The sequence below is a fragment of the Notolabrus celidotus genome, chromosome 2, assembly GCF_009762535.1.
Source record: "Notolabrus celidotus isolate fNotCel1 chromosome 2, fNotCel1.pri, whole genome shotgun sequence".
NCBI classification, from domain to species: Eukaryota; Metazoa; Chordata; class Actinopteri; order Labriformes; family Labridae; genus Notolabrus; species Notolabrus celidotus.
The window spans coordinates 26,180,765-26,194,153 of NC_048273.1; the positions used below are offsets into that span (position 1 = coordinate 26,180,765).

At 38.8% G+C, this 13,389-nt stretch overlaps 1 protein-coding gene across 1 annotated transcript; it reads right to left on the reverse strand.

Moving 5' to 3' along the window:
* Positions 1 to 6,911: 6,911 nt before the first annotated feature.
* Positions 6,912 to 9,197, reverse strand: rgs2 (regulator of G protein signaling 2). Its single transcript, XM_034711807.1, has 5 exons — positions 9,015 to 9,197; positions 8,823 to 8,912; positions 8,267 to 8,328; positions 7,887 to 8,053; positions 6,912 to 7,711 (listed from the first exon to the last, which is right to left on the reverse strand). The coding sequence occupies exons 1-5, from the start codon at positions 9,110 to 9,112 to the stop codon at positions 7,517 to 7,519; spliced, it is 612 nt and encodes a 203-aa protein (XP_034567698.1). The 5' UTR covers positions 9,113 to 9,197; the 3' UTR covers positions 6,912 to 7,516.
* Between the last annotated feature and the right edge of the window lie 4,192 nt (positions 9,198 to 13,389).

Here is a 13,389-nt window from a genome sequence, read left to right on the forward strand (position 1 = left end):
AGCAGTTGTACCCAGACAAGGAAGAAGTCCTTGAAAAAATAACAGCAGTGAAGCTGCAAGTCATACTTCTTTTTTTTAAATGATGGTTGTTTGACTTGATATTTGTTAAATCTATTAATATGTCTGGGAAAGATTTCAACTTGGCTTCACATCATCTTTAGTTTGGGAAAAAGTCCCAATCATTCGTAGAGTCTTCCTTCCTTCCTATCTATCTATCTATCTATCTATCTATCTATCTATCTATTCTTTCTTTCTCTCCTTTTCCTTCTTTCTTTCTTTCCTTTCTTTCTCTCCTTCCTTTTCTTTCTTTCTTTCATTTCTTTCGTTCATTATCTCCTTCCCTTCATCCCTTCTCTCCTTCCTTCTCCCCTTCATCCTTTCTTCCTTCTTCCCTTCCCTCCTTAAACATGGATGCTGTGATCCTGTTGCTTGTTAATCATACTGATCCATGCTGGAGAAAAACAACATTGTTGTATAATACTTGCGGTTTTAAGAGCTGATGTTTAGCAGGTACAATGTTAACTTTTTATCACATTGCCTAGAAGAGCTGTCTGTAAGAACTCAAATTTCCACATTAGCTGAACCTGGCATAAAACAGACTTCACCCTGCCTGCCCCCTCCCCCACAAAGTCTGTGTGAAGTCAGACTGAGCTGATGTGTGAACAGAGCAGGTAGTTGGAATACTGAACCTTCGGGTAAGCAGGCGTAGATATGACTTAAAGGTGACATATCATGCAAAATTGACTTTTTAATGGTTCTTTACCTGAAATATGTGTCCCTGGCATGTCTACAAACCCCCTGAGAATGAAAAAAATCCATTCTGCCCCTGTTTTGATTTCTCCACCTTTCTGTAAATGTGTGTGAAACGAGCCGTTTCAGACTTCCGTGTTTTTGTTACGTAACAACAATATCCGGTCTGTCACGGAGTCAGAGCTCGGAGCTTGTTCAGCCCATAGACTGTATAAAATACAACTCAACCCCTCCTCCGTTTTCCATTACCTGCACAAATGTGTGGTAACAAGGAGCTTAGGAGGGAGGCATGCTAGTTGTAGGCTGTCTTAATAAACACAAAGGTCGGTTTTACTCCCCACGTCTGCAGATTTGAAGATCTAGTGGATGATTTTTATTTATCATGGATAAGTGCTAGCGCTAATTAGCATAGCCACATAGCTATATGTTCATAGCTGTAGCTGTAGCTGTAGCTGTAGCTGTAGCTGTGTACCAAGACACGTCGACATACTGACAAATAAAACAACAAGAAACACTAAATCTGTGACCAATCCTTCAGAAAGGTCCTGCTGCCTTTCTGGCAGAGGTCGGTTTTACTCCCCACGTCTGCAGATTTGAAGATCTAGTGGATGATTTTTATTTATCATGGATAAGTGCTAGCGCTAGTTAGCATAGCCACATAGCTACATGTTCGTAGCTGTGTACCAAGACACACGTCTACATATTGATAAATAAAACAACAAGAAACACTAAATCTGTGACCAATCGTTAAGAAAGGTCCTGCTACAGGCGCCTCTCCATCAGGATCAGATTCAGAGGGTTGAAGTAACGCGATCTCTGAGCAGCCGTGTATATTCAGCCAACATGTAAACATTAGATCAACGTGCTGGAGAGCCGAGGCACATCCACTTCCGGAGGGGGCGTGGTCAGAGGGAAAACAGAGTGTTCTGATGAGGAATGAAGAAGAGGACTTTTCAGGCATGCCAAAATCTGATTTCAAAGTGTTTTTTTGAGCATAAACTTTAAAGACATGTTTTGGGGACCTCTTAGACCAATATATATTGATGAAAAAAGCGTGATATGTCCCCTTTAAAAAAATGTTGACCTGAGTGTTTTTGCGTTTACCTTTTTTTTTGGATGCAGATTGGCTGCATATTGCTTTCCACTGTTGATAAAGTGAAAACATCCGAATACATGTTGCAGTTATAGTAATGATAATGGTCATTTCGTTCCTCGTCGTCTTCCTAGAGTGCAGACCCTCCCAGTCTGAATAAAGTTATGTTTTCGCTGTGATTGAGAGAGTCAGACATTGACTGTCTCCCTCTGTGGGCAAAGAGGACGCTGGGGCTGAAGTTAGGTGGTTTGGTCTCAGCTCCCACAGTCACACGCCAAAGTGTCCTTGGCCAAGACACTGAAACCATAGAAATTCGAATGAATATGATCAGTTAGTACTGATGGTCCCCTACAATAGCCTCATTTGCCTTTAGTGTATGTAAGTGGTGTGAAAGGGTTAATGTGTAGAAGAACGTAACTTATAATTAGCAGGTTAGCATGCTTGCATTTGATAGCTAGCACTTTAAACAAGACGCATACAGGTATTCACTCACAAACCTAAATATTGGACAAAATTAACTTTCATTGTGGTCATGGCACCTTAAAAAAGGTAAAGGGTCCACAGTTATTTTTCATCAACATGGATGTTAGATTAAATGACACTTGTGTATGTAAAGACGATTCACTAAAAACCAGAGGTGGGTAGTACTTTTACTTTGTTCCATTAGGCTGTCCAGTCGCTACTTTTAACGTTCCTTTTTTTTTCATTTTATATTTTTTTATACTCAGCTCCTTCTGATCCAGAGCTATAAATAGCCTCAACACTGAATGAAAGGAGAAGTAGCTCCGACCCCTCCTTCACCTACAGCCGGGGAGAGAGGCTGCGATGTACTGAAAATAGGTTAAAGGTTAAAAAAGAGAGTTTGGAAGGCATAGATATATTTTTTATTGTAATGTTGGAGTATTGATGTTCTGGAGTTCTGATGACATCTCAGACACAGTTTGAAGTTTCAGCTTGTTTTAAAAAATGAAAGCGGGTACATTAGTTTGAGCACATTGCAACTTCTCTTTCTTTAATGTTTGAAAGTAAACCATGCCTAACAGCATTCATTTTGGCATTTTCCTGGTAATGTCACTTTATTAAAGGCAGTGTGCACTTCACATTGTTGTTAGCGTTTCCAATACAATACAATTTTATATAATACTACTCACAAGTTACTCACTACTTGAGTAGTTTCTTTTTTTAGGTACTTATTTACTCTTACTCAAGTACTTATTTTTACGAGTACTCTTACTTCTACTTGAGTAACATCATTGTAAAGTAACAGTACTTTTACTTGAGTACTGTTTCGGTTTACTCTACCCACCTCTGCTTAAAACTACAAAAGTAAACATCATAGTGTTGGTTGAAGGAAACAGCCCAGGATTTAACAATATAATTTTTGGAATCATGTATCCTCATACCTGTAGAAAATCATTGAACAGTGACTGAAAAACAGCTTTGAGTAACTTTCAATTTGTCAAGAATGTGATTGTGGCAGTAGTGCTGTGCTATCTCTCTGCTGATACTATCATTTCATGCATGTGCAGTATTCCTTATCAAAAAACGTGCGCTACTTCATGTTAACCGGGGAAAAAAATCCTCTCCACTGCCAAACTATGCTCCAGAAAATATAAACAGCAGTCCCTGCTTCGTCTGAATCAAGTGCAGCAGCTGTGAGAGGGTGAAGAACGTAAGAGGCCACTGTTGTTGCTGATGGTCTGGTTTGTTTTTGCAGGTTTTTTACATAGGCAAAGTCTGTTTCATAGCTTTAAAGAAATCCTTCAGAGTATGTTTAGGGAATGGAAAAGTGTAAATACCCAATAAATATGCCATCCATCAAGATGAAGAAGGATTAGATGAATTGAAAAACTAAAGAGAGAGAGCTATGATGTTAAAGTCAGCCAGTCTGGACTCAAAGCTTCACATCTCAAGTCATCGATCTGTGTCTCTAACCTGTGGGAAAGTAAAGCTTACAGTTCTGTGGAGCTGCTAGAGTAAAAGATGATCTCATTACACTCAGACAGCAGGCCTCAGGTCTGAGCAGAGAGCAGGAGCTGTCAGCCTGTCAGGAGCCGCGTCCGGGGGTCTGGACATTGTCAGCCTCTACTACGAGTTCACTGCTGGAAACAGCCTGGGTATCAGAGAGCAAGCGCTCAGCAGGCAGAGGAGGACTCTCTGCTGTCAGTCAGGGTGTTTTCTCTCTCCTGCACTTACATCTCCAAACATTGTAAGAGAGCGGGAACAAGGCTGAGATGACGTGGCTTTCATCAGCTGCACGAAATGTTCTCGAAAAGAGGAATGCTGTTTTTGTATTGCAGCAGAATATCTGACATTTAATCTCTAAAAGTACCACACCTTCCACCTCACGTGAACGTGTCTGTTTTTTTAACTAAATTTGCATGAAAGCATTTCAAGCATTCGTGTGATAGTCCCTTAAGACGCGGAACTGCTGCTGCATTATGCTATTTATAGTCTTGTGTACAAAATCATTAGCATACAAAAAAATCTAAATTCATTTTAATCTAAGAAGCTAAATGCAGTCATTTGATCATTTGTTGCTTGCTTTCCTTGCCTTGTGTTTGTATTAGGTCTGGTTAAGCTATATTCATGACGTGGTTAATTGTGTGAATAATCATTGGAAAAATGGAAGCTATTCCACTGTTTACACCCAGTGTCAGTGTTGTCCACCGCCCCAGGTGTTCAGGTGTTAAGTGACGACTGCTGCTGCCTATTTTCCACTGCAGGAGTTAATTACAGGCCATTGTTGATCTATTTCAGGTAAGTAGTATTTGTCATTTGTGGAGGCGGAGTTTACTGCTGACGTGACAGAGCTAGCAATATCCATTGTATTCACAGATTTGTGAACATTTAACATATAAAAAATATGATGTTCAGAGCTTTAAGGTCACATGCACTGAAGCACACGGATGTCGATCAACATGTGAGCGGCCACGCCCCCAAAGTGTTTGGTGAAAACAGCAAAGGCCCTGTATGTGTGTATTGTTTTCTTACAGTTCATAAAGCTTTTTTCTCATTCAGATTTTTTACTGGGTTCTGCATGAGACCCTAATCCTCGATACAAAGTTTCAAGCCAAATTTAAAGATGCCTTAAAGATAAACTGTAAACAACAGTATCTTCATCAAGAGATGTGTCACAAACCCTTGTAAGTGATGAAAGACTGTGGCAAAATTCCTGTTGTGTTTTGAATCTCGGCAGTGTGGCACGTGAGAGTCAATCTGACACTGTTCTGTGCTCTTGGTTGAGGATGTTGTTGAGGATGATCCAGGAAATAAATTTCAAATTTTCCTTGAAACCTCACCGTTTCATTGCACGTGTCTTCTCACATCCACATTGTTTCCACCTGCACCAGACATCATTTCAGTTACAACACTACAGCCTGCCTTAATCTACCTGCTCAGGACATTGCTTCAACAGACAAAGTAAGCAACTATCATAGTGGATTATTAAGCAGCCAAAGGGCGAGACATTTATCTGAGGATTTGGAGGAGACTAACAGAATAAACATTGGACTTTCCTTCAACACAAGCTCAACTGAATTAATAACATTGTTACTCAATCTTCAGATTGTTTGCTAGCATGTTAGTCATTAAATTTAAAGGTACACATGTTTGCACATTGTGCAGAGCTGGTTGATTCAGTGCATGGGCCCAATACATCAGTTAACGCAGGTTTCAGGGAATGGACAGTTCAGTATTCACTGCAGCAGTGATGTAGATACAAAATATATCAAAAATATATTTGTCTTTCTTCCGTCGGAGCAGTATTAACCCTTCATGTGCGATCTTTGCTTGCATATCAGCATCCATTTGGAGTGCAAATATGAACGGAACACATTAGCAAAAAACAAAATCTGAACCAATCATTTGTCACTAGATGATGATATAGCTGTTTTCAGCTTTGTGCGTGCACTCGTATGCAATAATGTGATTATAGAGATTTGCTGTTCATTTGATGTTGTCTCTCTACTCAAACTCCATTCTCTCGTGTCACGTTTCTAGTTGGACTCTAAACAAGCTAGTAGCAAGTAGAAACAATTTGACATTAAAATGAAAATAAACACATCTCAGACATTTTTGAAGTTTATAACACAATTTATTTTGCAAGCACTGTATTCACTCACAAACTTAAATATTGGACAAAATGAACATGAATTGTGATCATGGAACCTTAAGAACAGGTAAATGGTCCACAGTTATTCTGTTTCATCAACGTGGTGTGAGATTTAATGACACTCCCTTTATGTACACTACCAGTCAATAGTTTGGACACACTTGCTCATTTAATGGTTTTGATTTATTTGAATTATTTATATATTTGTTGAATAATACTGAAGACATTAAAACTATGAAAAAACATGGAATTATTCAATTAACAAAAAAGTGTTAAACAAAAATATGTTTTATATTTTAGATTCTGTAAAGTAGCCCCCTTTTGCCTTGATGGCAGCTTTGCACACTCTTGGTATTCTCTCAGTCTGCTTCATGAAGTGGTCTCCTGGAATGGTTTCTAATTAACATGAGCCTTGTCAAGAGTTAATTTGTAGAATGACTTGCCTTCTTAATGTGTTTGAGACCATCAGTTGTGTTGTTCAGAGGTAGGGTTAGTACACAGTAGATAGCAATATTTTAAAAAAATGCCATGCTTATTCATTCAACAGTGACTGAAAAACAACTTTGAGTAACTTTCAATTTGTCAAGAATGTGACAACCCTTAAAGAACTGTGCAATCTCTCATTCTCTCGTGTCACGTTTGTAGTTGGACTATAATCAAGTTAGAGCAGGAAGAAGATAGTCCAGGACCAGATTTCCTGGATGCCTCAAAATATTAGCCTTCCCCTCCAAGAATTGCAACATGATCCCCTGAGTCGGAGTAGACTAGAACATTGAGACGTTTTGGTTTAAAAATATTTTAAAACTTTTGAGCTTAGATTATTTTGATAACATTCTCTGTTCCTGCAGATGTCTACAAAAACTTTGAAGTAGAAACAATTTGACATTAAAATAAGAATAAACACATCTCAGACATTTCTGAAGTGTAACACATTTTATTTTGCAAGCAGTCCAGCTGCTCCAAGCTTAAATTTACATTCAACACACGTAATATCACAATTTTTACATCATAATTCATTATTATATCATACTTATATCAACATGTTCTATAAATAAAGATTGCACTTTTTGTGTAAACACAGGAAATATCCATCAGAGCAACATACCAGGGTCGTATAGGAAGTGAGGGATACATCTGAAAGTGTGTCTGTGAGGGATGGAGTTCAGTGGTTTGAGTGCAGCTGTGAATTAAGCTGCACTACTGTGTTTTCTTCACTTGCTAAAAATACCAAAGTCTAATGGTAAAAGAGTGCAGGTAAACGCTTGGTGAAGAGGATGTAACCTTGATCCCATCTGGCCGTAGAGATGCTCAGTGTGCCGTCTGCAGCAGCATAAAGTAACCTGCCTAATCATCCCAGCTCTTTATGACGAACACTCTCAGTAGGACGGAATAAAAATGCTTTCAGTTTTGCATTATCCACACTCGGCCATAATGTTTGTGCCCAAGATTTGCATTTGGGTCTATTATCCTGAGGCAGTGCCTGGGATGATCATCATCAGCGTCTATTCACAGAGTCTCAGCAGTAAACAAATGACTTCAGGACCGGGTGTCTAGTTTGACTAGGACTTAATGAGCTTGCTCTCTCCCCTGGCAACTTCACACAGTTCTCTGTAGAGGTCTGAGTGGATAAATCTGGGGTACGAGTTGTTCTCCATCAAGCTGTAGACTTTTCTCTGAGCTGCCAAGAAGCTTGTTGTAGTGGGGTCATGGAGGCATTGGGTTATGGTATTTTTGGTGTGAAAATCCAGGTTTATCTGAAAACAAAGAAACAGCCTTTATGAGTATTTTGTGTCAACTTTTGATACAAGATATCTGTTGTATTTATGCTACTTGTTGGTTCATACTTTCTGATTAAATAGAGTTAGAGGAAAGTAATCAAATAGTAATTTTTTGGATTAGCAGTAAATGCTAGATTCTGTTAGCTGTTACCTCTTTTGGAGCTTCATTTTTAATGAACTGCTCGTAAATGCTGTTGGCCTTGGACACCAGCTCTTTGTGCGACGTTTGGGTCTGGTAATCCTCACACGCCGTCCAAAACTCAATGTTTTCCTCGCAAAACTCAGACTTCAGGAAGATACAGAAAGCAGCTTTCCCATCTGTTGCAGGGGAAGGAAAGGATAGGGAGAAGTGTTAAAAGACAAGCCTTCCAACTGTTTGCCCATTAATGAAGGCCAAAGTAAGTGCAGAGCCATTATAGGCTTTGTTTTACTGAGGCCAATAAAACTGCCATCACTCAGCACACAGTAACCGTGTGACCTTTGAGGCTCTTTATGTAATCGTACAGCAATAGTGCAGTGAATGAAACTTACATTTATGACTAAGGAGTGTGTCAAGTGACTGTGCCCATTGGCTCACGTCATCAGCAGTCGGCCTGAGGGAAGAAGGCACAGATCCAATTAGAGATACTCGCTAAAAAATCTGAAACATGAATACTTTTAAATCAAGTTTAAGACAATACTGGTTTACTTTGACACCTACACCTTGGAAAGGCATATTATTCCATTAAATAACTTGACAAACATTAATTTGATGTTATCTTTATGCTGGTTTGACTTTGCCTAACTGTGTGTAAATGTTTTCCAGTGTTATATTTGAGGATGCGGAATTTTTTTGTGCCCTAAAGCCTTTATCCAAATATTTATTTACTTGTTAAACAGCCAAAAATATCAAAAACACAAAAATATAAACTATATTTATAAAATAAAGGCCTGTTTCAAATAGAGAGTTGGTCTTGGGTGTGCAAGGACAAAAAGATGAATGAAATGATTTTTTTTCAATAAGATGAGAACACGGCACAATTACATAATCAAACCAGCATACAGAACAAACAAGTAGTTTTGAATAATCCTTAAAAATGGTCATTACCTGTAACTCCTGTTCCTCTTTAGATGTAATATGGAATGAGAAGAGTTTGACTTCAGCAGAAATCCTATCCTATTCCTCCAGTTTTTCCTCCTGCAAAGATGAGAATCACATTCATTAGTATTTTGTTCCAGCGTGTCTTTTAAAAGATCATAATAATGGTATACATTTTCACCAAACACCATGATAACTTACATGAGCCCCTTCCTCTCTGCAGACAGGTCAGTAGGTTTCATACAGTCAGTGAATGCCATGTTTTGGAATGAAATCAACTCAGCAGGATTCTCTCTCATGTTTCTGTCTCCTCTCTGTCTCCCTCTTGGCTTGTCAGGCAGCTTTATAGCTTCTCTCCTGCCACAACCTGCAGCGTAACAGGCTGGAGGCGGGGCCTGGTCTGACAGGTCTGTAACATGGTTGGCTCTGGCTGTGTAAACACTGACTTGCCCTGGTATGACTCTCAGGGGCCTGAGGCAATGATAGGCTGTCACTGCATAAACATCCCCCCCCCCCCCCCCCCAGTATCCTGTAGGCTTCCATTGGTAAGGTCAACATCTGACGTAAACAGAAGACTTTAATTTCTAAAATAAGTTGTGTCAGGGAGTGAAGGAACTTTTCTTTTCCTTCTTGTGTGTTTTTCCACATTTTTATTTTTACACTTTAAGAGCGTTTTCCAGCCGCTGCGTGATGGTCTCATGATATTTAGAAAGCATCTTAGGTATTGACACATTCAATGTGCCCCCATTTCACAGCTTGAAATCAAAGTTATCTAATCTTAAATGTGATGATCAGTTGATTCAGTGTGACTTTACAGCACTACCTGCAGTGCCCATATTTGAACAGTGACTCATTCTGGGTGCGGAAGTGTGAAGCATCACGTTTGTCACCATAGCATTAAGAAATACGACAAGTTGGTACAAAAGTTATGCAATATCCTCTTACCTCTGTCTGGTGTTTAAAATAAGAAATGCAGGCACTGCAGAAAGCAATGCTTTAAATTCTTCTCGTATTAGTACAAACCTGATTAGAACCAGCCTCTGCGTCATGCGTAAAGATGATGATTTCAGGGTCAAAATTGAGGTGTGTATCTGTGTGACATTTGATGGGAAAATTACATATTTTAGACATTTAAGCTAGCTTCTGTTACCACCACCTCAACAATATTTCAGTAAAGGCCTGCTCCAAATGGAAATGTACAGTAGTCGGTCAGTGAACCTCACCGCAGACACATTTTGACCATTTATAGCAAAGACCGTTTGATTTGGAGGGAAAAGCTCTGCTCTTTTCAGGAGCTCAAAGAATCCATTGCTGCCAGGGGAACTGATCCCCCGTCAACAAACACATACACGAGCAGAAGATCTTATTAAAGTCAACAAGACCAGAAGCTTCAGCGCCAAAGGAGGAGGTTAGAGGGAGCAAGACTGTTGGCATGAGGGTATCAGTATCATCAGATAGTGAACAATGTGAGGTTATCAGGGTTGAACACCTGGATGCTCATAACTTGACATTACCTCCAAGCTGGTGGCTTAGCAAGCATGATTGATAAAGACATTTTAATAATAGCTTTGCTCCTGTATGCCATGAAGACGTACTTTGTGAAAAGTGGAATTTAATTGCACAAAAGCAGCGAGTACAAAGAGTGCAGCACCTGTAATTAGATGTCCATGTTTATTTAGCTGTTGCTAGGGCAAATTATTTATTTGTTTACTTTCTTTCAGAAAGAGGTCGCGTAATTACTTAATGAAAAATGAGGAAAGGAAATATGTCAATGCTTGGCATCTAAAATGGGTGTAACACTTTCAATCTCCTAATTCAAAAGTCTCTTGACTGCATGGTTAAAGAAGCATTACGAAACAAAGTGCATAAAATACATACTTATATAATATATGAGCCAATGCAAGGTCAGCACTTAAAAAATTAAATGAAGCCAGTATTTTATTTCTCATTTGTTTGTTTGGGCCCTTTTTTGCAGCTAAATTATTTGACACTCTAACCACTAGTTTAGTATTGAAGTGGTTGCTTAGTTTATATGAGTCTTTTGATTCTTATTAGCTAAAACAACATCAGAAAATAACGAAATGGTGTGATTCCATTTGTTCATCACAATACGATTCCATTCACCAGACATCCGTAACATCGACTCGCTTTCCATTTTCAAATCGCATCTCAAAACACATCTTTTTAAACTGTCATATTCACACTGATTACACCTCTTCACTGCACTTTATTTGATCCTGTTCATTTTATTTGTATTTTAATTGCACTGTATCATGCCTTGTTTATTTTATCAGCTTAATTTTTATATTGTTTTTTAAACTCTGCCCTGTACGGTGACCTTGAGTGCTAAGAAAGGCACCTTTATAAATAAAATGCATTATTATTATTATTATTATTATTATTATTATTATTATTATTATTATTATTATTATTATTCACCTTTATATTTATCCTTTAACAGTATTAAAACTATCAACTCAATATAGAAAACCAAGTGAACTTTTCATGTCTTCCACTGGTGATCACGTGTTGCAAAAATTGAGCATGTGTGGAAAATTGCAATTCATACATCACACCCAAAATTGCCCCACAACTCCATGTGTAGTACAAACAAAGCTCATCAAGTGTTTTCTTACATTTGAGATTGTTTCTTTCACTCTGTAAAAGTGACCAATAAACACTAACATATTAGATGAATCCAAATCAAGCACTTTGCAGCATACATGTGCTTCTCAGCTCCCAGCAGAAAAAACAAACGTGCTTGATGTCACAGATGGACGTGCGTATCCTCAAATGCACAATGCACCCGTGTTTCTTTCCATTGTTTACAAATGTAACAGGATGTTGGACGGATCAAATGTGTAATTGTAGTTCAGCCAAACTTGCAGGTCAGGTTTTTGTGCGCAGAGTAACCCTCACCAGCCTATCTTGGCACCGTCAGGCCTGCAGTGTTTCCATTCAGTCACTGTTTGCATACAAGGCAGCGTTTGTGAAAGTGTTTGTCATTGTATTATACACACAATCTGCCTGCTGACTCTTTAGCAAAAAAGTCAACACACATCTGAAATCATATCAGTGGTTCCAAATTAATGAAAACAGTCTTTGTTGTAATGTTTTATTTGGCGGCAGTTAAATAACAGTCAAGTACAAAAGGTTAATTGAGAGAACATTACAGCACACGATAAATGCATGCACTTGTTAGATACGTCTTAGCACAGTTTTGAGAGTAGTTTCCCATCAGCCCTTGTTTGATTTACATTAAAGTGGAGAGAACTCCCTATTCCAGTAAAGTATTTGGCATTGACATCACATCCCAGAATTAGGATACTTCTCTTGAGGAACAGGACACAGATTCTGCATGTGAAGAATAATCACAGTCTGTTCTGGGTTATCTGCTTTAATGTATCTGCGTCACCTGCAGTGTTGAGATTATCACAGTCTGCACCAGTTTGGAGCTGAGCTGGGTGAAAACGCTGTGTTCACCCCGTGTGTTTATTATGATTTGCAGACTGTGTGTAAGCAGCCGTCCGTTTAGGAGTGGATGAAGAGCAGAGCCAAGTTTCCACTGAGGCACGAGGTCTGTGCGGAGGGCCTTACGCAGGAGGTGATTCCCAGCACCTGCTCGTAGAGTTTGTTCTTGATGTGTTTGGAAGTCGTGGTATTCAGTGAAACTCTGTAGCATTGTTAAACTGTCGGAAGGCCTTTGTTTTTCACTTACTGCAAAATTGTGCACGGATAAAGATGTGCAGAACATTAGGGACATCAAAGAAGTACACAACAGCTTGTGTGTATTTATTACTGCATAAAAAAACCATGAACTTCTCCAGCTGCTGCACATGCACTCAGAATAAGAAATAATAACAGAATAATAAGGGGTTAAATTAGATTAACCTTACAGCTTTTGAACATCTCAAAGGACAGTTGCAGTGTATCAACCTTTCTTTATGTAATTTTAGTTCTATGTTTTCTCTACACCTGTTTCTTCTGTAAATGTAGAAAGGCTTCCCTGGCTAAGAGTCTCAGCCTATAGCAATGTATGGATGACATAACACTGTGCTGTGAGATAGATCCCAACCCACGGGGGGGAATCAGGAAGCCAGTATGATGCAATGTTTGCTTGTTATCATGTTATCACCTTTGGTAAATGGCGGCATATACTACTGGAGAAAACAGCTGTTTTCTTGAAAATGCAGTGAGGAAGAGTTGGAAGAGTTGAAGGGTTGCAGCAACTTTCCACAAATTAATTCTGGATTTTTTTGGATCATAGAATTGGACAAACTTGTAGGTTAAGGTTTTGGATGCTACATTTTTAAAAGCCTGTTTTTGTCAAGCAAAGGATCTGTTTAGTCGTCAGTCCGGATGTTGACTCAAGGAGAAAAATAAAAAAATGTTTTGTATTAGTTATTACATTTAAGTATATTTGGATAGTTTCCCGGCATCTAAGTGATTTATCTAAAGTGTTTGACAGTGGCTATTTCCAATTATTTTCCTGATGTCTTTGTAATTTTTATGATTTTCAAATATATTTTGACTCAATTGCATGCAAATATCTCTAAGTGCTGTACACTTACACATT